This window comes from Enhydra lutris, unplaced genomic scaffold (genome assembly GCF_002288905.1).
Source record: "Enhydra lutris kenyoni isolate GAN:26980312 unplaced genomic scaffold, ASM228890v2 scaffoldscaffold2, whole genome shotgun sequence".
Taxonomy (NCBI): Eukaryota; Metazoa; Chordata; class Mammalia; order Carnivora; family Mustelidae; genus Enhydra; species Enhydra lutris.
This window is the reverse complement of record NW_019154086.1, coordinates 38,930,438-38,957,136: the sequence shown is the minus strand read 5'-3', so window position 1 is coordinate 38,957,136 and position 26,699 is coordinate 38,930,438. Positions and strand designations below refer to the sequence as shown.

General features: G+C 36.5%; 1 protein-coding gene across 3 annotated transcripts in view; it reads left to right on the top strand.

Moving 5' to 3' along the window:
• The window catches only part of LOC111147519 (ring finger protein 13), a 156,250-nt gene that overhangs the window by 77,733 nt on the left and 51,818 nt on the right, over window positions 1–26,699 (top strand). For all 3 annotated transcript variants that reach the window (XM_022503584.1, XM_022503567.1, XM_022503575.1), the window contains exons 5-6: window positions 17,893–17,980; window positions 24,809–24,899. In XM_022503584.1, coding sequence (XP_022359292.1) covers window positions 17,893–17,980; window positions 24,809–24,899 — 179 coding nt within the window. The remainder of the gene's footprint in view (window positions 1–17,892; window positions 17,981–24,808; window positions 24,900–26,699) is intronic.

Here is a 26,699-nt window from a genome sequence, read left to right as displayed (position 1 = left end):
TTTTGTGACATTAAGAGTCTCCTATGGTTTGTCTCCCTCCTGATCCCATCTTGTTTCATTTATTATTTTCCTACCCCCCAAGCCCCCCATGTTGCATCTCTACTTCCTCATATCAGGGAGATCATATGATAATTGTCTTTCTCTGATTGACCTGTTTCGCTAAGCATACTACCCTCTAGTTCTATCCATGTTGTCGCAAATGGCAAAATTTCATTTCTTTTGATGGCTGCATAGTATTCCATTGTATATATATATACCACCTCTTCTTTATCCATTCATCTGTTGATGGACATCTAGGTTCTTTCCATAGTTTGGCTATTGTGGACATTGCTGCTATAAACATTTGGGTGCACGTGCCCCTTCAGATCACTACATTTGTATCTTTAGGGTAAATACCCAGTACTGCAATTGCTGGGTCATAAGGTAGCTCTATTTTCAACTTTTTGAGGAACCTCCATGCTGTTTTCCAGAGTGGTTGCACCAGCTTGCATTCCCACCAACAGGGTAGGAGGTTTCCCCTTTCTCCGCATCCTCGCCAGCATCTGTCATTTCCTGACTTGTTAATTTTAGCCATTCTGACTGGTGTGAGGTGGTATCTCACTGTGGTTTTGATTTGTATGTCCCTGATGCCATATGATGTTGAGCACTTTTTCATTTGTCTGTTGGCCATTTGGATGTCTTCTTTGCAGAAATGTCTGTTCCTGTCCTCTGCCCATTTCTTGATTGGATTATTTGTTCTTTGGGTGTTGAGTTTGCTAAGCTCTTGACAGATTTTCGATACTAGCCCTTTCTCTGATATGTCGTTTGCAAATATCTTCTCCCATTCCGTCAGTTGTCTTTTGGTTTTGTTAACTGTTTGCTTTGTTGTGCAAAAGCTTTTGATCTTGATGAAGTCCCAATAGTTCATTTTTGCCCTTGCTTCCCTTGCCTTTGGCAATGTTCCTAGAAACATTGCTGAGGCTAAGTTCGAAGAGGTTGCTGCTTGTGTTCTCCTCAAGGATTTTGATGGATTCCTTTCTCACATTGAGGTCCTTCATCCATTTTGAGTCTATTTTCGTGTGTCGTGTAAAGAAACGGTCCAACCTCATTTTTCTGCATGTGGCTGTCCAATTTTCCCAGCACCATTTATTGAAGAGGCTGTCTTTTTTCCATTGAACATTCTTTCCTGTTTTGTCGAAGATTAGTTGACCGTAGAGTTGAGGGTCTATTTCTGGGCTCTCTATTCTGTTCCATTGATCTATGTGTCTGTTTTGTGCCAGTACCATACTGTCTTGGTGATGACAGCTTTGTAATAGAGCTTGAAGTCTGGAATTGTGATGCCACCAACTTTGGCTTTCTTTTTCAATATTCCTTTGGCTATTCGAGGTCTTTTCTGGTTCCATATAAGTTTTAGGATTATTTGTTCCATTTCTTTGAAAAAAATGGATGGTATTTTGATAGGGATTGCATTAAACGTGTAGATTGCTTTAGGTAGCATAGACATTTTCACAATATTTATTCTTCCAATCCAGGAGCATGGAACATTTTTCCATTTCTTTGTGTCTTCCTCAATTTCTTTCATGAGTACTTAATAGTTTTCTGAGTATAGATTCTTAGGTTTATTCCTAGGTATCTTATGGTTTCGGGTGCAATTGTAAATGGGATGGACTCCTTAATTTCTCTTTCTTCTGTCTTGTTGTTGGTGTAAAGAAATGCAGCTGATTTCTGTGCATTGATTTTGTATCCTGACACTTTACTGAATTCCTGTACAAGTTTTAGCAGACTTGGAGTGCAGTCTTTTGGGTTTTCCACATAGAGTATCATATCATCTGCAAAGAGTGATAGTTTGACTTCTTTGCCAATTTGGATGCCTTTAATTTCTTTTTGTTGTCTGATTGCTGAGGCTAGGACTTCTAGTACTGTGCTGAATATCAATGGTGATAATGGACATCCCTGCCGTGTTTCTGATCTTATTGGAAAAGCTCTCAGTTTTTCTCCATTGAGAATGATATTTGTGGTGGGTTTTTCATAGATGGCTTTGATAATATTGAGGTATGTGCCCTCTATCCCTACACTTTGAAGAGTTTTGATCAGGAAGGGATGCTGTACTTTGTCAAATGCTTTTTCAGCATCTATTGAGAGTATCATATGGTTTTTGTTCTTTCTTTTATTAATGTATCACATTGATTGATTTGCAGATGTTGAACCAACCTTGCCAGCCCTGAAATAAATCCCACTTGGTCGTGGTGAATAATCCTTTTAATGTACTGTTGGATCCTATTTGCTAGTATTTTGGTGAGAATTTTCGCATCTGTGTTCATCAAGAATATTGGTCTGCAATTCTCTTTTTTGATGGGATCTTTGTCTGGTTTTGGGATCAAGGTGATGCTGGCCTCATAAAATGAGTTTGGAAGTTTTCCTTCCATTTCTATTTTTTGGAATGGTTTCAGGAGAATAGGAATTAATTCTTCTTTAAATGTTTGGTAGAATTCCCCTGGGAAGCCATCTGGCCCTGGGCTTTTGTTTGGAGATTTTTGATGACTTTCAATCTCCTTACTGGTTATGGGTCTGTTCAGGTTTTTTATTTCTTCCTGGTTCAGTTGTGGTAGTTTATATGTCTCTAGGAATGCATCCATTTCTTCCAGATTGTCAAATTTGTTGGTGTAGAGTTGCTTATAGTATGTTCTTATAATTGTTTGTATTTCTTTGGTGTTGGTTGTGATCCCTCCTCTTTCATTCATGATTTTATTAATTTGGGTCCTTTGTCTTTTCTTTTTGATAAGTCTGGCCAGGGATTTTTCAATCTTATTAATTCTTTCAAAGATCCAGCTCCTAGTTTCATTGATTTGTTCTGTTGCTTTTTTGGTCTCTATTTCATTGATTTCTGCTCTGATCTTTATTATTTCTCTTCTCTTGCTGGGTTTAGGCTTTCTTTGTTGTTCTTTCTCCAGCTCCTCTAGGTGTAGGGTTAGGCTGTATATTTGAGACCTTTCTTGTTTCTTGAGAAAGGCTTGTATCACCATATATTTTCCTCTCAGGACCACCTTTGCTGTGTCCCACAGATTTTGAACCATTATGTTTTTGTTATCATTTGTTTCCATGAATTTTTTCAATTCTTCTTTAATTTCCTGGTTGACCCATTCATTCTTTAGAAGGATGCTGTTTAGTCTCCATGTATTTGGGTTCTTTCCAAATTTCCTCTTGTGATTGAGTTCTAGCTTCAGAGCATTGTGGTCTGAAAATATGCAGGGAATGATCCCAATCTTTTGATACCGGTTGAGACCTGATTTATGACCCAGGATGTGATCTATTCTGGAGAATGTTCCATGTGCACTAGAGAAGAATGTGTATTCTGTTGCTTTGGGATGGAATGTTCTGAATATATCTGTGATGTCCATCTGGTCCAATGTGTCATTTAAGGCCTTTATTTCCTTGTTGATCTTTTGCTTGGATGATCTGTCTATTTCAGTGAGGGGACTGTTAAAGTCCCCTACTATTATTGTATTATTGTCGATGTGTTTCTTTGATTTTGTTATTAATTGGTTTATATAGTTGGCTGCTCCCACGTTAGGGGCATAGATATTTAAAATTGTTAGATCTTCTTGTTGGACAGTTCCTTTGAGTATGATATAGTGTCCTTCCTCATCTCTTATTATAGTCTTTGGCTTAAAATCTAATTGATCTGATATAAGGACTGCCACCCCATCTTTCTTTTGATGTCCATTAGCATGATAAATTGTTTTCCACCCCCTTACTTTAAATATGGAAGTGTCTTTGGGTCTAAAATGAGTTTCTTGTAGGCAGCATATTGATGGGTTTTGTTTTTTTTTTATCCATTCTGATACCCTGTGTCTTTTGATTGGGGCATTTAGCCCATTTGCATTCAGGGTAACTATTGAGAGATATGAATTTAGTGCCATGTATTGCCTGTAACGTGACTGTTACTGTATATTGTCTCTGTTCCTTTCCGGTCTACTACTTTTAGGGTGTCTCTTTGCTTAGAGGACCCCTTTCAATATTTCATACAGAGCTGGTTTGGTGTTTGCAAATTCTTTCAGTTTTTGTTTGTCTTGGAAGCTTTTTATCTCTCCTATTTTCAATGATAGGCTAGCTGGATATAGTATTCTTGGCTGCATGTTTTTCTTGTTTAGTGCTCTGAATATATCATGCCGGTTCTTTCTGGCCTGCCAGGTCTCTGTGGATAAGTCTGCTGCAATCTAATATTTTTACCATTGTATGTTACAAACTTCTTTTCCTGGGCTGCTTTCAGGATTTTCTCTTTGTCGCTAAGATTTGTAAATTTTACTATTAGATGATGGGGTGTGGACCTATTCTTACTGATCTTGAGGTGGGTTCTCTGCACCTCCTGGATTTTGACGCTTGTTCCCTTTGCCATATTAGGGAAATTCTCTCCAGTAATTCTCTCCAATATACCTTCTGCTCCCTTTCTCTTTCTTCTTCTTCTGGAATCCCAATTATTCTAATGTTATTTTGTCTTATGGTATCACTTATCTGTCGAATTCTCCCCTCGTGGTCCAGTAGTTGTCTCTCTTTTGCTCAGCTTTTTTATTCTCTGTCATTTGGTCTTCTATATCACTAATTCTTTCTTCTGCCTCATTTATCCTAGCAGTAAGAGCCTCCATTTTTGACTGCACCTCATTAATAGCTTTTTTGATCTCAATTTTGTTAGATTTTAGTTCTTTTATTTCTCCAGAAAGGGCTTTTATTTCTCTGGACAGGGTTTCTGTAATATCTTCCATGCCTTTTTCGAGCCTGGCTAGAACCTTGAGAATCGTCATTCTGAATTCTAGATCTGACATATTACCCATGTCTGTATTGATTATGTACCTAGCCTTCGGTACTGTCTCTTGTTCTTTTTTTTTTTTTGTGGTGAGTTTTTCCATCTTGTCATTTTGTCCAGATAAGAATATATGAAGGAGCAAATAAAATACTAAGGGTGACAAAGACCCCAGGAAAATGTGCTTTAACCAAATCAGAAGAGACCCCAAATCATGGTGGGGAGAAAGAGGGTAAAAGAGGTTCAGAAAAAATAAATGAAAAAAAGAAAAGAAATCAAGAAAAAATATAAAGAAAAAAATATATATATATATTAGACTGGTGACTAGAACAGGGTCACCCACTTAATTTTGGGAGTATTTTGGTCTCTTAGAAGAAACTACCTCCCAAAATTTTAAAGAATGAAAAATATGTAAGGGTAAACACAATGAAGGGATGGAATATAACTATAAAGATGAAAAAATTTTTTTTTAATTTCTAAAAATGGAGTTGATAAGGTAAGTTGGTTGGGAGAATAATGAAAAGGAAGGTGGAGAGAATTTGCTCGGTCTGGAGACTAGAACAAGCCCAGTGGTAAATTTAGTGTGTATTTTGATCTATTAGAAGAAGTTGTACCCCAAATTTTTTAGAAGCAAAAACCCTATGTGTATACAAAAAATAAACTTAGATACAATGAAAGATAAAATATGACTATAATAATGAAGGTTCAAAAAAGATTATTTTTTTTTTAATGAAAGGTATTGTTAAGATAAACTAGTTAAAAAACGTTAAAAGAGGAAAGGGTAAAAGTTAAAAAAATTTAGCAGAAGAAAAAAAGTAAAATTAAAAAAAATATCTTTGCAAGACTAAAGAATCATGGGGAGAAAGCCTTGAATTCCATGCTTTGCTTTCTTCTCCTCTGGAATTCCACTGTTCTCCTTGGTAAGTGAACTTGGTCTTTGCTGGATTTCTTGTTGATCTTCTGGGGGAGGAGCCTGTTGTAGTGATTCTCAAGTGTCTTTGACGGAGGCGGAATTGCACCGCCCTTACCAGGGGCCCGGCTAAGTAATCCGCTCGGGTTCACTTTTGGGAGCTTTTGTTCCCGAATGCTTTCTGTAGAGTTCTGGAGGACGGGAATGAAAATGGCGGCCTCCCAATCTCCGGCGGGAGGAGCTGAGAGCTCGGGGCCCCACTCCTCAGTGCACCCTCGGAGAAAAGCACTCAATCAGTCCCGTTTCCCCAGCCTCCGGCCACTCTTGGAGAAAAGTGCTCAATCACTCCTGTCTCCCTGGCCTCTGGCCGCGCTCCGAGCTCACCCAGCCTGTGACGAAGCGTCTCTGTCTCTGGCACACAGCTCCGCCTGGAGTCTCCAAACCCCACAGATCCCTGAGCTCTTCCGGGGGGAGTCTCCCTGGATCTTGTGGGGACCCCACTCACAGAGCAGTGACCTGTGCCACAGATTATGGTTCAAGGCAACCCTGAGTTGAGAGCTCACTCCTTGGCTCTGTCTCTGTAGCCGGCTTTCCCGCTCTACTACCTGTGAGCTCTGCGACACTCAGACACCCCTGATCCTTCTGTGATCCCGCAGGACCTGAGGCCACGCTGTCCCTGCGTGGGCTTCACCCCGGTTTAGCCTCTGGAGTGATTTCCCTCAGTGGAGCAGACTTTTAAAAGTTCTGATTTTGTGCTCGGTCGTTCTGCCACTTGCCGGGGGCCGGCTCCTTTCCCCGTGGTCTATCTTCCCATCACTTTGATTCACTTCTCTGCCAGTCCTACCTTTCAGAAAGTGGTCAATTTTCTGTTTCTAGAATTGTTGCTTTTCTTCTCTTTGATCGGTGTTGGATTTGTAGATGTTCGGAATGGTTTGATAAGCTATCTACCTGATCTGCTACCTGATGTTGTCTCAGCCTGCCACTTTTCTGCCATCTTGACTCCTCCCCACCGTCTGATTTTTAATTCAATATCATTTTAATATCCATGATATCAAACAATATCATGGAAAAATGTGGCCATTTTATTTTCAAGGCTTGCCCCATGCCAACACTAAATGTTTACCAAAAAATGAGGAGACATAGTTCCAGCTATTTCCTGCAGATGAAGAGAGCTTGAGGAAATAAACTTAGCATTAAAACCAAGTGGAAACTCTTACTTTAGCCAAGTAGTGGTGGTGAGGTGGACTTCTCAGACACATGCCCTTGTTAGTTAGGGTCATTAGTGGATGTGCACGCTATCTCTAGTACTATTGAACTCACTGAGGACCTATCAAAGGTCTAATTGAGTGAATTTTTATGGAATTTTTCATTTTTACAGTCTTAACTAAATAGTCTAAAATCTATCCCTGCATCAGGGGAGATCTTTAGAAAGCTGAGGACATAGATCAAGTAACATTGGTCCCCATCGAATTGTTTGACTTAGATGAACTTGGCATGATACCATCATTTTGTACTAAGAAGTACTATTAAGCAACCCTACTTCATTGTATTTATCTTGATGTAGCTAACATTTTAAAAATTATTTGTCCTACTAGAAGGTCCGAAAATAGAGATATTTGCAACTTTATTTATCTTGCTTTGGTATGTATGTTTGCACTAGAATCATTTCACTTGTTCTTCTTACTGGAGTAATCATCACAATGAATTCTAAACAGTTAAATCAGGTAGCATATACCTTCAGGACAGCTAAACCCCATCATCCATCCCTCCATCCATCTAACCAGCCCGTAGGTTTTTCTGAGCACTGGTCTTGTGTGTATTTGCCACCAGTGTGCCAAGTTGGTAAAGAGTCTCTTCAGTCTTTTGCTCATTTTGGGGGGGGGGGGGTTGTCTTATTAATAAGTTTTGAAAGTTCTTGATATATTCTGGAATATAAGCCCTTTATCAGATATGCATGGTGCAAACATTTTCTTCTAGCCAATGGCTTGTTTTTTCTTAACAATGTCTTTCAAAAAGAAGAAATTCTTAATTTTGATGAAACCTGATGTTTTTAATGAATTGTGCTTTTGTTGTTATAAATAAGAAATATTTTCCTTCCTGAGGTCACAAAGATCTCTGCTTGTATTTTTTCTAGAAATTTTTTTGTGTTATGTTTTAAATTTAGGTCTAAGTGGCTCATTTTTAGTTAGTATTTGAATTTGGTGCAAGTGATACATCATATTGTGTGTGTGTGTGTGTGTGTGTGTGTGTGTGTGTGTGAGAGTCACCATACATCAGTATTCTTTCTTTTTTGTTGGGGGGGGCCATCTAGCACTGTTTTTTGAAGATTGTCACTTTTTTAAAATTTTTTAAATTGAAGTATAGTTGACACATGCTACATTAGATTCAGGTGTATAACATAGTGATTCGAACTCTGTATGTTATACTATACTTACCACAAGTGTAGCTACCATCTGTCACCATACAACACTCTCACAATACCATTGACTGTGTTCTCTATGTTGTACTTTTCACCCCGGTGACTTCTTCATTCTGTAACTGGAAACCTGTACTTGCCATTCCTCTTCACTCCTTTTTGCCTCTGACAACCACCAGTTTGTTCTCTGTATTTATGCTATTTCTGCTTTGCTTTGGTTTTTAGATTTCACATATAAATCAAATCTTTTGGTATTTGTCTTTCTCTGTCTTTTACTTAGCATAATACTTCTAGGCCCACCCATGTTGTTACAGATGGTAAGATCTCATTCTTACTTTATGGCTGAGTAATATTACTCTGTACGTGTGTCTGTGTGTTTGTGTTTGTGCGCACGCACGCACATACACCACGTTTTCTTTATTCATTCATCTATCAGTGGACATTTAACCTGCTTCTATATCTTGGCTATTATAAATAATGTAGCAATCAACATTGGGGTGCATGTATCTTTTTGAATTAGTGTTTTTTGTTTTGTTTGGGTGAATACCCAGTAGCAGAATTACCAGGTTTTAGGTATTTCTGTTTTTAATTTTTGAGGAACTTATGTAGTTTTCCACAGTGGCTGCACTAATCTGCACTGCCGCCAACAGTACACTAGGGTTTCTTTTTCTCCACATCCTCGTGGATACATACTTTGGTGTTGAGTTGTATACTTTATATATTTTGGATATTAACCTCTTATCAGATAAATCATTTACAAATATCCTCTCCCATTCAGGAGATTGCCTTTTCATTTTGATTTCTTTCACTCTGCAAAAGCTTTTTATTTTGGTGTAATCCCAGTGGTTTATTTTTGCTCTTATTTCCCGTGTCTGAGGAGACCTATCTAGAAAAATGTCAGTAAGGCCAGCGTCAAAGAGATTACTTCCTATGTTTTTTTCTAGGAGTTTTATGGTTTCAGGTCTCACATTTAGATTTTTAATCCATTTTGAGTATATTTTTGTGTGGTATAAGAAAGTGGTCCAGATTCATTGTTTTGCATGTAGCTGCCCAGTTTTCCCAGCACCATTTGTTGAAAAGACTGTCTTTTCCCCATTATATGTTTTTGGCTTCTTTGTTGTAGATTAATTGACCATATAGTTGTGGGTTTCTTTCTGGGCTCTCTATTCTGTTCCATTGATCTTTGTGTCTGTTTTTGTGCTGGGACCATCTTATTTATTGAGTATTTTTATCATGAAAGGGTATTGATTTTGTCAAATGCAGTGTTGGCTGCATTCCAAAAGTTTTGATATGTTTTGTTTTCATCAATTCAAAGTATTTTACAATTTCCTTGGTGATTTCTTTTTTGACTCATTGGTTATTTAGGATGTGCTGTTTAATTTTGGTATATTTGTGAATTTCCCAAATTTCCTTCAAATATTAATTTCCAACTTCATTTCATTGTGGTTGGAGAATTTTGTATGATTTTAGTACTTTTAAAATTATTGAGGATTGTTTTATGCCCTAACATCTGGTCTACCCTGGAGAAACTGCACTTGAGAAAAATGTTTATTGTAGAGTAGAATGTTTTATAGATGTCTGTTAGGTCTAGTTAGTTTATATCTTGTTCAAGTCTTCCATTTCTTCATTGATCTTCTGACTTGTTCTATCCATTAGAGAAAGTGGGGCATTGAAGTTTCCAGCTATCGTTGAATTGTGTGTTTCTCCCTTCACTTTTTAAATTTTGCTTCATGTATTGTGGAACTCTATGAGTAACGTGTGTATGTTTATAGTGGCTATAGCTTCCTGATGGAAAATGGAAAATTGTCTTAGTAAGACATGGATCATGTTTTTAATCCATTCTGCCGATCTCTGGTTTTTGATTGGGATATTCAGTATGTTTACATTTAATGTAATTATAAAGTAGGATTTACGTCTGGCACTTAATTTGTTTTTTATCTCTTCTGTATGTCTTTTTTAGTTTTTCAATTCCTGCCTTTTTTTGTGTGTTAAATGGATATTTTTTAACATATCTTTTTAATTTCCTTGTTGTTTCTTCTGTTTATTTTTTAGTTACTTTCGATAGTAATGGTCCTGCTATTGCAATTAACATCTTAACCTAAAACAGTGTAGTTTAGATTAGTACTAAGTCAATTTAAATAGTATATGAAAATTTTGGTTCAGTAGACCTTTATTCCCTACCTCTTCTATCATGCTATTGTACTATTACTGTCATACAAATTGTATCTTTATATAAGTCTATTAACACATTATTTTTTTATGCAGCTGTCTTTTAAAACAAATAGGAGCAGGAAAGAGTTAGAAATAAAAATATCTTTGGAGACTCAATCGCCTTTCCTTTCCAAGTCTCCTGGACACTCTGTCCATATCTACATTCCCTGTGTCTTCTGTAAACTCTGTTCTCACTTCCTCTCAGTTTGATTTCTATCCTGTGTGACCCTCTTGGCCGGTCCTGTGGGATTCCGCTGTGGGTCCTTGGACCCAGCCAGCCTGGACCCAACCACATCAAAAGTGTGGACTGCAGGGGCACCTGGGTGGCTTGGTTGCTATACATCTGACTCTTAATTTTGGCTTAAGTCATGATCTCAGGGAAGTGAGATCCAGCTCTGTGTCAGGCTCCATGCTCCGTGGGGAATTGGCTTGAGATTCTCTCTCTTTTCCTCTCTCTGTCCTTCCCCGCTTCACGTGCGCGCTTTCTCTCTCTCTCTCAAAATAAAGTAAAAATCTTAAAAAAAAAAAAATGTGGACTACAGCAATACTTAGACTGCAAGCCAGGAATGTCTGCTACTTCACACACTGTTCTGGTCAACAGAGAGAAAAGTGCAGAGATTGAGAGAATGCATTTAGAAACTTTCATAGCAATTTCATAGATAGATGAATAGGTACATACAGAGTCATCTATATCTGTTGAATCTAATAAAAAAAATTAGGTGTCCTAAACAAAACAAAACGTCTTTTTAAAAAAAGATTTATTTATTTTAGAGTGTGAGCGAGTATACATGCATGAGTTGGGGGAGGGCCAGAGGGAGAGAATCTTCAAGCAAAATCTCTCCTGGGGGATTGGGGGAAGCCTAAAGTGGGGCTGGATCCCAGGACCCATGAGATCACAACCTGAGCCCATACCAAGATTTGGGCACTCAACTGAGCCACCCAGATGCCCAATAAAAATATCTTTATACAGTTTTCATAATACCTATGTAGTTATATTTACTGCTGCTACTTATTTTGTATAGATTCAACTTGTTGGCTACTCTTCATTTCATTCATTTCAGCCTAAAGGACTCCTTTTGATATTTCTTGTAAGGCCACTGGCACAGATTCTCTGTTTTTGTTCATCTGGAAATGTCTTAATTTCATCTTCATTTTTTTTTCAAGATTTTATTTAATTTATTTTAGAAAGAGAGAGTGAGTGAGTGCATGGGGTGGGGGACAAGCAGACTATACCAAGCTGGACTTGGGCCTCGATCTCAGGACTCTGAGATGACCTGAGCCAAAATCAAGAGTCAGTTGCTCAGGGTGCCAGGGTGGCTCAGTTGGTTAAGCGACCGTCCTTGGGCTCTCTGCTCAGTGGGGAGCCTGCTTCTCCCTCTCCCTCTGCCTGCTACTCTGCCTGCTTGTTCTCTCTTGCTCTCTCTGTCAAATAAATAAATAAAATTTAAGAAAAAAAAAAGAAGTCAGTTGCTCAACTGACTGAGCCACCCAGGCGCTCCTCACCTTCATTTTTGAAGGAAGCTTAAGCTGGATAAGCTTAAGCTGAATTCTAAACTCAATTATTTTCTCTCGAAGCCTTTTATTAGTTCATCTAAGTAGATGGTTATGTCAACTTAAAAATAAAGAGAATCTTCTTTGGTAATCTATATTCACTCTTTCTATCTCTCTTCCCAATCTCCACTGCCCCGTGCCTCCCACCTTCCTTATTTCATTGGCCAGAATTTCAGTATACAATGCTGAATAGATGAGGTGAGGGTTAACATCTTTCTCTTGTTGCTGTTATTGAGAAGAAAACATTCAGTGTTTTACCAGAAAATATGTTGATTGTGGGATTTTTTTGTAGATAACACTAATAATGTAGAAATATTTTAAAATGTCAATATAAAATGTGAACTCAAGTTCATTATTGGGCAGGAAAGTAGATTGAGAGCCAAAAGAAAATGAAAGATGCTTTCATTTCATTTCATTTCATTTCAAAGTCACTGTAGGTATCATATGATTAAATTTAGTCATTCTCTTCCTAGTAGTCAAGTGCTTACAATGCATCTTGAGATAGGTGTATCTTTTAATATTTATACCCAAGCCAGGTAGACTTTCCAGGTAAAAATTCCCTAATATTTATTACATCTTTTTTTACTCCTATTACTACTTTACTTGTTTCAGTAAATAAAATTATAACATCTCATAGAAATTTCCCTCTAAATCATATTTTCATTCTGAATGAATTACAGTCTGACGTATTTCAGCTTTCTAGTTAAAAATAAATGACCTTTTTACATTTATAATAAAATGGTGAAATAATGAACTAAACTTAAGATTGTATTATCACTAAAATTAGAAGGGAATATATTTAAACTTGGCTACTATTTTGAATCAAACATATTTTGTCCCATCAATTGAAAGCAGATATTCTTAGAAACATGGGGCATCTGTAGGAGACATGTATATGCTGTTCATGGAATGTTACCTGTCTGTCTGAAATAATCCAATAAGCTTGCTTTTTCATTGTTGTTCAGGTGTTACAAATTTTTCTTCATGAAAGAAAAAAACCAAATTTATAATTCAGATAAAGACTTGAAATGTGTTTCAAAATTTAAAAAAATCTTATAAGTGTTTCTGCTGTCAATAATTGGGTTCTTTTCAAGGTTATTTTCATCAAGGAAAGTCAGCTCTGTTGAATTTTTACCATTCTTACAAATATATAGCTTAGAGATATACATAGCTCTGCTTATGTGTAGCATCTCTTCTCAGAGGAAAAAAAGAAGTACATTTAGTTCACGTACAGATGTTAAAGGGGTTTGAAGACTATAAGAAATGTAAAACTGTGAATGGATTATGTCTTATTAGAAGTTAATTATTTTTAGCAACCACGTAGCTAGATTTACTCCAAATATTTGTTGGATGAATGAGTGAATTAATTTGCTGAAAATCTTTAAGTTTTTATCTCAAGTCATAATCTTTTGTATTCTGTCTTACCTTAAAAAAAAAAAAAACTATATATAGAAACCTTGCTACCTCCCCCATTATTCAGAGGCATTCCTTTCTCTTTCCTTGTGAAAACAAGCTCTGCTTCTCAGGCTTTTCCATTTCTGTTTAAGCATATTCCCCAAGTTTCCTAGGTTCCAAGGTCCAAAAATTAGTTTTTGAAGAAGAATAATAACTATTGTTCTTTCATATCATTGCCATCTTTCTATCCTGCCTTTTCATAACATCTCCACATTTTCAGTTTCTCCTTTCCATATCAATCTAAGTAGACCAAATTTGTTCTAAAACACTGCCTCAGCCATGTCAGCACCTTATTCAGTTGCCTTCTGTGAACCCTAACAGAGTAGATGCCATGTCTGATTTTTGGAATGGTCTCCAAGGTAGTACTGCCAATCTGGCCCTTTGTTTTCTTTCTTCTCACCTTGGATTCTCCAAGAGCAACAATAAAAATCAATAGCAATGACAGTACTCATAACTAGCACTTATTTAATATGTGCCAGGTACTGTCTAAGCACTATTTTGAGTGTTTTACATATATTAAATCATTTAATCCTCATAGTAACTCTTTAAGTTGGGTATATTATCAGACTTACAGAGAAGTTAACTTACTTGCCTAAGTTCATACAACTTATATGTGACAGAGTCAGAATTGGAATGCAGGTAATTTTGTTCCAAGAGTTTATATTTTTAACTTCTCTGCAGATCTTTCTTTCAGTAGCATTCTTTATTTAGTAATGTCAATGTTTTATTTTGTTTTTAGTAGGCCTTGCTAGGTCCTGACTTTTGTTTTGTTCTTTCTCTTTCTTATCATATGAGAAATTTCCCTCAACTCTTTCCTACAGTTAGCCCAAATTTTTTCTCTTTGTTAAAGTGTAATTTATGTCGCATAAAATCTGTGATAGGCATTTCAGCCCACCAAATATTTCCCCTCTAAGTTTCCAAAAACTCTATGACAGTATTTTAGCACTTTCCTTCTTGGCTTTAAACTCTGTTTTGCATAGAGGTTTCATTTGACCCACAAGGTTTTATGATCATGTTGTCTAAGTTTTGATGATTTCTCAGTTCAGTTCCTTTTCTCACACATTTGTAAAATGTTAAGTAAGGCTCATAATTTTCGTTCTCCTCCTGATTCATTGGGAAATCCCAAGCTTCTCTCTCTAATCAGATTAAAAAAAAATCGCAGCTCTGTCTAAATGCGATTGTAGGGCACTTTTACTTACCCATTTTTCCTCCTTTCTAAAATGTAGAAAAGAATAACTACTTTGTTGAGGTGTGTTAGGTATTAGAGATAATATATGTAAAGCACTAGCATATAGAAGCTTCCTTTATTCATTATAGCTTTTAGTCTGGAGCCTTGTTACATGTATCCTATCAACAGTTAACTCCCAACTTCTCAATCCTTCAAATCCCATAAAAGATCTTTTTTTTTTTTTTTAAAGATTTTATTTATTTGACAGAGAGAGATCACAAGTAGACGGAGAGGCAGGCAGAGAGAGAGAGAGAGGAGGAAGCAGGCCTCCTGCCGAGCAGAGAGCCCGATGCGGGACTCGATCCCAGGACCCTGAGATCACGACCCAAGCCGAAGGCAGCGGCCCAACCCACTGAGCCACCCAGGCGCCCCCCATAAAAGATCTTTACTTGCAATCTTGACAGCTCAATCAGTTCTTCTTACAAGACTTGTTTTATTAGTGTCAGTATTACCAATTTGTCCACTCTGGAAATAAGATGAACTATTGTGTCATTTCCAGGGTTCCTTTTCGAACCTTACTGAAAGTTTTTCCATTAACAGTTTGCTATCTTCTGACATTCTGGCTACTTCCTATAACAAGCCAGCGGTCCTGTATTACTCCAGAACTCTTGGATAGGTGCCGCCTGGTCTACATAATTTTTAAGTTGCAGCTAATTTTTTATTAGAGCTAAAATATTTAGAGCATTTACCACAATTTGAGCTAATGGCTTTGATCAATCTCCTTTAAAAGGCAGATTGGCAATACAATTCAGAAGGCTTTTTCATGAAATTTTCAGTTTTGATGTCTCTCTTGGAATTTAGGTTTGTTCACAGTGCATGTTTTTTATTCATCAATCTTTGAGTTCTTTGCCTCCATCTGACACCATGTGTGAGGTTGCATTTTATGAATGTGAAACTTTGCACATGTTTACTAAGTTGATTTAGGTTTTATTTCTGCCTCGTGTTCTTAAAAATACCAGCTGCTGCTTAGTTAAAAATGTAATTTAATTTGACTTGATGCACACGTTTTGTAGTTCATAAACATGGATATAGTTTCCTTGTTTGTATTCACAAGTCTGTTGGTCCATATGTTAATGTGTTTCTTGATTTAATTTTAATACTTTATTTTGGAGATCAATAAAAACAACAAAAGCCTTAGGGAAGACTTCTTGTTAAATTTTTGAAAACATGTTTCTAATTTTGGGAAGTCACACTTGTACATTCAAAAATCCCTGCCTATTTTAGTGGTTTTCTAAGTTTTCTATTTGAGGTATTTTATTGTTTTGTTAGCAGAGAACAGCTTTTGATATTGATATAATATTAGATTGTATTTATGGAACCAATTGCATTTTGGATGTGTGAAGGAAACATTTCTCCTCAGTTGCTCCATGCAGTTTTAAGAATCTAATGGCTAGTTTTAATTACACACTTGGCAGGTTGTTGTAAATCCAATAATTTATATTGGTAGTTACTAACATTTGGGGGTTCAGAAAGCCTTTTGTAAAATTAATGATGGTTTTATCTCTTCCTACCAGAAAAGCTCACACGTAAACAACTACAGGAGCTTTAAGGACCCCATGGAAGGTTGTTTTTTTTTGTTTTGTTTTGTTTTTTTGAAATGGGATAGTACGTTTGTGTGTGTGTGTGTGTGTGTGTGTGTAGAAGGTGAAATATAAGATCTTTAAGAAAAATGAAAACAAATTGATATAAATGCTGTAAGCAGGGAGTGGTTATGTGGGTGCTTGAAAAAAGATGCACAGCAGGTCATGGAACAGGGCAGGCTTCATGGAGATAATGAAATTTGAAGGCCTGATAGGCATTCAGAAGACAAAGCCTATTCCAAGCAGACATACTAGCATGAGCTAATAAAGAGGCAGAAAGTGCCTGACCTCTTTGGATATCCATGAGAATCGAGAGCTCTTTCAGAGCAAGGGTTGTTTCTAATTCACCTTTGAGTTCTGCACTGTGCCGCACAGTACCTTATGTAATTTTATTATGTAAACTCCACAAATACTAGTTGAATTGAACTTTTTTTCCACTCTTTATCATGGTTCCTGAGACCACCTTCCTATGTGTCCTATTGTGTTATATCACAAATATATATTTTGCAGGGAAACAAGTTAAATCATGTAATTTCAAATTTACATGATTTTTTAAGCCAAATTCATTGGCTTTAAAAAGCTAAAACTTGTTTTTTTATTAGAAAACATCTTTTGATATAAATTTTATATTTCTTAAATTGTATCTCTGGCAACATTTGTTTTTTGAATGTCTTAAACATTTCTCCTCAGTTACTGGGTTAGCTTTTTGGGAGCAGTTAAAATGGTCATGAAAGCATCAAATAAACTAATAGCAACCCCAAGCAAGTATACTTCTGTTTAACTAAAAGCTAAGTGAAGTCTCTTCTGCTATGGTAATAGAATGAACAAATAATAGATTAATATATAAGTAATAAATAAGTAAGATTTAGAAACTATAATATCCTTCTTAAGAGTATTTTTTTCCACCCCTTGAAAAAACAATATTATCTATGTGGAAGAAGTTTTGGAGCTAGCAGTTTGTCAGTTTTAGCTGGATACTTAAAAATGCACATGTAACAAAAAAAAAATGACAAACTTTCTTGATTTTTGACATTTTCTTGCAGGACTAATAAACATTCCTTATTAACAGTTTTATTGGCTGGTTAATTTTCTTACCATATTCCTAACATTAGAGCAGTAGGTCCTGTGTTGGTGAACTATTTATGCTACTTTAATCAGTTTTTAGAAAATCTCTGCCTAATTTTCTTTCTTGTGTTTGTAATGTTATAATGTGGGCTATTAATTTGTGTGCATGTTTTAAACATTTACTCTTGAATAAGGAATATTTAGTGAGCACCTGCTCTGTGAGGCTGTTTCACAGATGCTTTTAATTCCTTGAGGCACTCATCGACTATAGACTGGGTTTTTATTTATTTTTTCAGTGATAGGATAAAATTATTCTGATTAATCTGCATGACTAAAAGTAATTTATCCAAGTTTATTCCCCTATAAGCAGCATATATTTGAATGTCCAAGGGCTCTTGAGCATGATCATAGCAAATCTCTATGTGTTAGAGCTAGGTGGGTTTAGTATTTTAGCTTGTATCTGTCCTTTATTTGCTTTTCATTCACTTCATGTCATGAATGAAATCAAGAAAATATCCAAAGTCATTGATAATTATAAAATATGTTATGTTTCAAGAACATATTTGAGATCTATTCTTAGATATATACGTAATCTAGTCCTAGACACATGGTATAGACTTGCTGGTTTATGTTGAAGTTGAGGGACTGTATGACAAAGCAGTCTTTTCCTCATAATTGTGATTGTTTTCTGACTTGCAGGTTTTAAATGCACAGAGAGCAGGATACAAAGCAGCCATAGTTCACAATGTTGACTCTGATGACCTCATTAGCATGGGATCCAACGACAGTAAGTACAGGTATCACTTTTCTTCTCTCCTGTTTGACAGATCTTTTTGAAACTAAAACTTAACAAGACTTCCCCCCACTCTCATTTTCTTTTTAAAAAGCAAAATTTCTTTTCTTTTAGAAAGGTAACTCATCCTAACCCTCTTGTGACAATTTTATTCATACTGAAGTAGAATTGTTCTTTTCTGAACAGTTAGTTGTCTTGTTTTCTTTTAACTTTGTGTTTCATTTTAGAAGATGTGTTGATATTTTGGCAAAAATCAAAGCTTTAATTAGAGATAAACATGCTGAGTTAAGGATTCCATAGAAGAATTCTGGTGATTTCTTTATAGAGTTACAATATTAAATGTTAGGCTATGCATCTATACTAGGTAGCTACTGTATTCTTATAGAATTTCAAAGCCACATACTTGTGCTTTCTTACACCAGTTGGTTATTAGCTTCTTAACATACGTTGACATGCCTATAGCTTTTCATTCAAAATGGGAATGTTTTCCCTTATTCTCTACTAAATATCAGCTTGTAGGGAAAATGAGCCAATTTTAACCAAATAACTGGCTTTAACCAGTGACTTTTAAGCTGTATGCTTTCACTTAATTTGGTGAGAGTGGTAAAGGGTATCTTTTGTTATGTTAAGGATGTGACTTTGGGACCCCATCAAAGGATGAGGGCTGGCTGCCAGGAGAACCAACCCTGCGATGAGAGGGTTGGAGCTTTCAGTCTCCCCCAGCCCCCAATCTGGGGAGAGACAGAGGACTGGAAGTTGACTAGATCTCCAGTGGCCTGTGGTTTACTGTGTAATAGAGCCTCCATAAAAACCCAAAAGGACAGGGTTCAAAGAGCTGCTAGATTGATAAACACATTGAGATTTGGGGAGAATTCTGTGCCTGGAAAGGGCATCAATCTCCACATCCCTTCTCACATACTTTGCCCTATGCATCTCTTCCATCTGGCTGTTCCTGAGTTCTATTCTTTCATAATAAACTGATAATCTGGTAAGTAGATTGTTTCTCTGAGTTCTGTGAACTACTTTACTAATTAATTGAACCCAAGGAGGGGGCTGTCAATGGAACCTCTAACCTATAGCCAGTGAATCAAAAGCATATGTGATAACCTGGACTTAAAACTGGTGTCTGAAGAGTTGAGGGCAGTCTTGTGAGACTAAACCTTTAACCTGTAGAATCTGATGCTATCTCTAAGTAGATAATGACAGAATTGAGTTGAGTTGTTCCATGGTGTGGGGGATATCCCCCACATATCCATTGAAAATTGGGTTCAGACCCCAAAGCACACTGCCAGCATCCATGACTAAGTATTTTATTTTTGTTTTTCTCCTAGCACCTAACCATAATACCTCTGGCTACTAAGTGCCATTGAGTTTCATATGCAAGAAAGAGCTTGGAGCAAAAAGCAGACATAAAGCTATGGACTGGTATCCTACATTGGAATATATTTAAGACTTTAAATAATTAGATCCTCAATAGGAAATATTTTGGAGTCCTTAACTAAATTTTTTATAACTTAAGACGCTGTTCGTTGTTGTTGTTGTTATTGTTTGAGTAGAACCCTTTTCTTCTTACTTACCCTTAGAATCTGAGGTAAAATTATAACTTATAAAAAGTAAAATTTGGTGGGGTGCCTGGGTGGCTCAGTGGGTTAAGGCTCTGCCTTCAGCTCAGGTCATGATCTCAGGGTCCTGGGATCAAGCCCCGCATTGGGCTCTCTGCTCGGCGGGGAACCTGTTTTCCTCTCTCTCTGCCTGCCTCTCTGCCTACTTGTGATCTCTCTCTCTCTCTGCAAATAAATAAATAAAATCTTTAAAAAAAAGAAAAGTAAAACCTGGTAATAAGTTCCTTCATTAATTTCCATATATATTTTAAATTATTATTTAACATTCTAGCTGATTAAATCATTAACGTGCATGAGGTTCCCTTGGGAGGGTCTAGCATTTCACAAAAAGTTTGACAGTCACTGCTGGGAAGTAGAGGAATTGATGAAGGTACTTGACTTACCAAATAAACTAGTTCTTATGGTACTGCAGATTTGACATGATCTTCTTCCCCTTCAGCTATCTCTCTTAAAAAAAAATATATATATATATATATATATATATACATATATATATATATATATATATATGCCAGGTCAGTAACTTTTGTTACCTGTATACATTACTAGCAAAGTGGAAAGCATGACTACTCAAGAAAGGGTGTGAATTTAAATTGACACTCTCACTTGTATCAGCTGTATAACTTTAAGCAAGTTACTTACTCCTTGTGTGTTTTGCTGAAGTCCTGAGCCCAGTGTTTAGCAGGCTTCAAGACCTTCTCAGGTGTTTTGAGTTAAACAGATTCATATTTATAAACTATTTACTCTCTTTACACGTTTTCAATAAAAATTTTGCAAGCAGGAAGTGCCTGTTCCCTTTAACACCTATTTTGTCTTTGTAATACCATGAAACCTTTTTGTGGTAATCATGACAGTTCCTAAGGAAAATGTGTTAAATGTTAAAAGTAGCACACAACCATGTGATCCTGTTGTTGCCATGGAAATGTTCCAGTTGAGCTATTACATTTCAAAGATTGCTCAGAATTTTGGTTCTTTATTGCTTGGATTATTTCTGTGATATTTTGCTCTATCCCTGTGTATCTGTGTTTGGGACATTTCTTATATTCAAAAACAAATGTTGTAAAGATCTTTACCATTTGCAACTTTGCTGTTACTTGGAACAGGAAAGGAAAGCATGGATTCATTAAAAGAGGCATGTATCTATTCCCTTTTTAAGGCTTAGTCTATAACCACCAAGAATATTGCGCATATTCTAGAAACAGACATTGTAGTATCTGGAAACAAAAGGAACTTTTAAAAGCCCCTTGCTGCCAACATTTCACACAAGGAATTTGTTTTTATTTCAGCTAGGACATAGGATGGGTTAACTCAGTGAGCCAGTAATATTTGTCATCTTCAGGAGGCAGCAGAATGTGATGAGAAAACACCAACTTCGGAACCAGGAAATGTGGGTTTATTCTTCTAGGTTAGTTAATATATGAATTTTGGGAGAGTTACTTAACCTTTTAAGCCCTTTACTTTCATCTGTAAAGGTGTGACTAATTTTTATTTTTATTTGACCTGACAAAGTTGTGAAGATCCTATGAGAGCAGATATGTGAGAAAACCCATGCCATGACAGAGCTGCAAGAGCTTAGATTAGGAAGCGGAGCCTCAAGTTTGAATCTAGGCTGTGCAAATTCCCAATTGTATAATCAGGGCAGGTTATCAATATGTCTGGGTTTGTTTCTTCTCTTTTTTTCCTTGCTGTCTTCCTTGAACAAGTATTTTTTTGACAGCCTATTCTTCATCAGGTACTATTTTAGCCACCATGACTACAGCAAGGAATGATACACTTTAAGGCTCTGCTCTCATACCTTTCAGTGAAATAGCAGAATGCAGCAGTTAGTGTGGCTTCTGGTTACTGCCTGCCAGGGTTTGAATTGCAGCTGGATCACCTGCTAGCTGTTTGACCTTGGGAATATTTTCTTACATCTCTGTAGGCCTCCCCTTTCTGATCTGTAAAATGGGGATGAAAATAGTACTTAACTCATTGGGTGGTTGTTGAGGATCGAATGAATTCAGACATAGAAAACCTCTAGAAGACTGTCTGTTTCTTAGTGGTTTCTTAGTCGTTACATAATAAATACATGATAATATTAGATATTATATATATAATAGTATTAATAATAACCATTTATGGCTATTATTACTGCTATTACTACATTCTAGGGTGAGAGAGAGGAAATGAACACAAAGAGATATGCTGTATGTCAAGTAGTGATAAGTGCTATAAAGAAAATTATGAAAAAAAAAATTATGTCAGGGTGCCTGGGTGGCTCAGTTGGTTAAGCAACTGCCTTTGGCTCAGGTCATGATCCTGGAGTCTTGGGATCCAGTTCTTCATTAGGCATCCTGCTCAGCAGGGAGTTTGCTTCTCCCTCTGACCCTTCCCTCTCTTGTGCTCCCTCTCTCTTATTCTCTCTCTCTCTAATTAATAAATAAAACCTTCAAAAAAAAAAAAAGGAAAGAAAGAAAAATCCATGTTAGGCTGAAGGGATATAGAGTGGCAGGGACGAGAGGAGTCTGGCCATTTTAGATAGGGTGGTCAGAGGAGGCTTCTCTGAGACTTTGACATTTTAACATAGGTCTACAGCAAGAGACTGAGCCATGTAGATTTCTGGAGCAATGTTCCAAGGAAAGGGAACAGCAAGCAAATACAAAGCCTTAAAGATAAAGTATGTTTGGTGTTTTCAAGGTGTGACAGAAAGCCACAGTGGCTGAAGTATAGGCAGAAAGAGTGGAGAGAATGAGGTTAGGGAAGGTGCTAGCGGCAGGATCATGTTGTGTATTTATAGGACTTTGGAATTTGTTATGTGTAGCTTTTAAATAGAGATGTGAGGTGATCTTTTATTTTAAAAGGATCACTTTGGCTGTTCTTTGGAGAATAGATTGAAGGTGGAAGGTGGGCAGGAGTGCCAACAAAGAGACAAGTCAGAATATTGCTGCAATAGCCAGGCCAGAGGTGATGATGATCTGGAGTATTAACAGTGACTATGATAAGTGATAGAATTATGGCTCTGTTTTGAAGTTGATAGGATTTGATAGAAGAAATAAAGAAATTGAGGAGTCAAGAATGATACCAAGGTGTACAGCCCGAGAAACTAGGTGAATACAGGATGCTGTTTACCGAGGAGAAAGACAAGGAGTAGAGCGGATTTTGAGGAAAGAGACAGTGAGAGTTCCATTTGAGAAAAATTAGGTTTAAAACATCTATTAGGCAAGCAAGTGGAGATATTGAACAGGCAGTTGGATATATGAATCTGGATACGTTGGGGTTGCCCATCTAAATTGTATTTTGTCTATGATAATATGACAATACTATTGGCAGTGTATATTTCACAGAGTTTTGTGGATAAGAATTAAAATTTAGTGTTTTTTAAAGTATTTTGTGAACTAGAAGATGTTTGGTTCAGTAGATAAATAATATTGCAAAGTCTCCAAGATGGCTTTTCATATTTGTATACATTTCTCCCCTTTTTCTGATTGAAGTGAGGAGCTTTTTACATCTTTTTAGATATCATAACTCAAAGAAGTTCTATTACTTCCAATAATTATTGACATGACAGAATATCTGAGTTGTATCATTCAGTGGAAAAAGCTTATACTTTTTTCCATTATTATATGGTCCCACTGATACAAAAATATAACATTTTTATTGATCCCACTGATATAAAAATAGCGATTAAATATTCCTTTACCAACCATTTTGGATCTTGCTTTCCTGGGGTTTATATGGGATGTGTATATGTGAAAGAGGGGTAGGGATGGGAAGAGTGGGAGGAAGCGAGAGAACAAGCAGAAATGAATGATTATATTTACGTTAAAAAAAATATCTAGAAGTGAAAAAACTGTACTCTACCAGGATTATATAACTTTAAAACTTGTTTTTATGGGGCGCCTGGGTGGGTCAGTCAGTTAAATATCTGCCTTTGGCTTAAGTCTTGATCTCAGGGTGCTGAGGATCAAGATGCATTGGCTCCCTGCTGGGGGGGGGGGGGGGGCGTGGGGAGGTCAGGGATCTGCTTCTCCCTTTGCCTCTGCCTGCCCCTGCCCCGTGCTCATGCTAACTCCCTCTCTCTCACATAAATAAATAAAATCTTTGAAAAAATTATAAAGTGAGTCCTGCTAATATTTTTTAAAGAAACTTATTTTTATAAAGATTAAAGAAAACACATCTGCAGTAGCTTAGGTTGGAGGGGAGAGGTTGAAAATAAAGGGGGGGGTACAGGGGAATTTGGGGGGTGATAGAACATTCTGTGTCTTGATTGTGGTGGTGGTGGTTACATAACTATATGTGTTGAAACTCCTAGAACTGTTTATTACTTCAAATAAAACCTTTGTCTTTGGGTGGGAAGGATAATGGTTGTGTTTGGTTTTCTTCTTGTATCCCCCCCCCCCACCTTTTTCACATTTGTGTTTTTGGGAGAACAAAGTTATTGTGAAAAATGTAATGAAAGTAAATGGACTTTCTCTAAAGCCAAATTTGTTAAATTAACTCACAGCCAAAAATAAAACTGCTTTTTCTATTGTAAATTTAAGAGGATCTTCCTGAGTAATTGGTAATTTTTACAAACTTCTCTTTTGTTGACATTTGACTTTGGTTTTACAAGTAGGTATGAGTCCATTGTCTTAGATACCAAACAAAACAGAGCTTTACCGTGAACTCCAGGCTTAGGAGCAAGTAGAAATTTACCCAGCTTTCCTATTCTTTGCCCTTTCTCAACTTCTGTCAGCCTGTCAGTGTGGAAAGCTGTAGGTATATGGTATCATTTTTGAGACTTGTATAAAGTGGTCTTTTCTTACATTCTTCGGCTTATACATCTCCTGGGAATGGGTATGTAAAAAAAGTTTTTCACTTTTTCATTTGTTATGTGTGGAAAGAAAACTTAAATTTCTTTCTCTTCCTTTTCTAAGAGTTAATTATGTCTATAGAGGAATAAATCAAAAGGAAATATTAAAAATATATCTAGTCTTCATAGGACTATTGAGATGGTATGGTAATGTATGTATGTACAATGTTAGCTTTTGTTATTGTAAATGTAATAGGATTTCTCAACCACTGTAATTGATGATGGTATAACTCTGAAATCAGGAAAATCAACTGATTCGAATTGATTGTAATTGTTACCAGTTGCATTTGCTGCTGTTATGAAGAAAGTAAAGTTGATTGTACACGGAGTATGGGATTTTAAGAATAATTTTATTATTATTTTATACAGTTGATGTGCTAAAGAAAATTGACATTCCATCTGTCTTTATTGGGGAATCATCAGCTAATTCCCTGAAAGATGAATTTACATATGAAAAAGGGTAAGTAATGGATATAAAAAACAATCATGTAGCTTAATATTCCTTATATTAGGGTAGAACTATATTAGTTGTAACCAAGGTTATGTTTAAAAATGAGCTCTATTGTGCTAAATTATCTTTTAAGTCATTATCATTTTAAGACTCTATTGTAATATTTCTTCTGTGCATGATTACAATCATTGATGATAACTTCCTAGATCCATTGAGTTCTTTAGGGTTTGCAAGTAATCTAATTTTATAATTCCTTCTTCATTTATTAGCTAAAATGCTTCTGTAAAGAGAACTTGCACCTTTATCAATTATTTCATTACCTTGGTACACAATCTAATGAAGCTAGGATGGGGTGCCAGGCTGGCTTAGTTGGTAGAGCATGTGACTCTTGATCTCAGGGTAGTCAGTTTGAGCCCCATGTTGGATGTAGAGATTATTTAAAAATAAAATCTTAAAAAAGGGGGGATCTGTCTGAGTGGGTCAATCAGTTAAGTGTCTAACTCTTGATTTCGGCTCTGGTCACAATCTCATGGTCCTGGGATCAAACTGCCTTGGGCTCCAGGCTCAGTGGGGAGTCTGCTTGGGATTCTCTCTCTCCCCCTTCATCTGCCCCTCGCTTGTGCCCTTGCTCCCACTCTCAAATAAATAAATCTAAAAAAAAAAAAAAAAAAAACCTGGTATAAACAATTCCTGCCCTTCATTTACTGTTTTTCAAAATGATTTCGTTCACTAGCATCTTCCAAAGATGATTTATATGTATATTCAAAGTATCATAATGAATTCATGAGTTAAAACTCACTGAATATGCTTCAGCCCATTGCAGTTATTCTCTTTATTGATGTTCACATTTTCCAATTTCAGACTTCCAAGTTTAATCCAAATGTCTTTTAATGTAAATTTGGAGCTTTTGACTGCTCCTTATTTTCTGTATGACAAGATGTTCCAGGCCCATTTTGTTCTTTTCCTCCCCCTGACTTGGAACCTGCTGTTTTTTTTCAAGGAGCCTCTGTTTCCTTTTAATTGAATATGGTATTTAGAGACTGAGGGGTGATCATTGCTCCTTGGTTTGTCATTATTTCTAGGGCTTTTCAGTGTATAAATCTAAGACATATATGTGCTTTTTGTTTTTATTATACAAGGTAAGGTTTTCAGGTAAAATAGTGTGTTTTAAAGATACAAAAAATCATGAGCGCATGCTGTTGCTTCTAACCTAAATTCAGGACTGAAGGTTTTTTGCTCTACTTCATTAATTTTACACCTATATTTTATTTTTCTGTGCTCAAAGACACCAAAGTAATTGTTTTCTTTTTTAATTGCACAATATATATATAACAGAACAATACCAACACTACTGGCATTTGTGAAAAAACAGTTCTTTCTTTGTTTAAGGTATATCATAATAAGGATCTAAAACCAAATTACCATGTTTTAAAGACATGTAAAATAATTCTGTATGCTGATGCTGTCAACTGGAAACACAGGCCTATTTGATTCATGTTGCTTTTAGATTTTAGGGATTGCTTTTTTACCCTCATTGTGACTTTTATGATTTTGTATAAACTTAAAATCAACAAAACACAGTGCATATTCAGAGAAGTCCAGCTTCTAAGTATCATCTGCTTTGTCCATTGTTCCCATCCTAACCTTTTAAGTAGCAATTTTAAAGTTTATTGGGGCGCCTGAGTGGCTCAGTTGGTTAAGCATCTGCCTTCAGCTCAGGTCATGATCCCAGGGTCCTGGGATTGAGTTCCACATTGGGCTCCTTGCTCAGTGGGGAGTATGCTCCTCTTTCTGCCCCTTCCCCTGCTT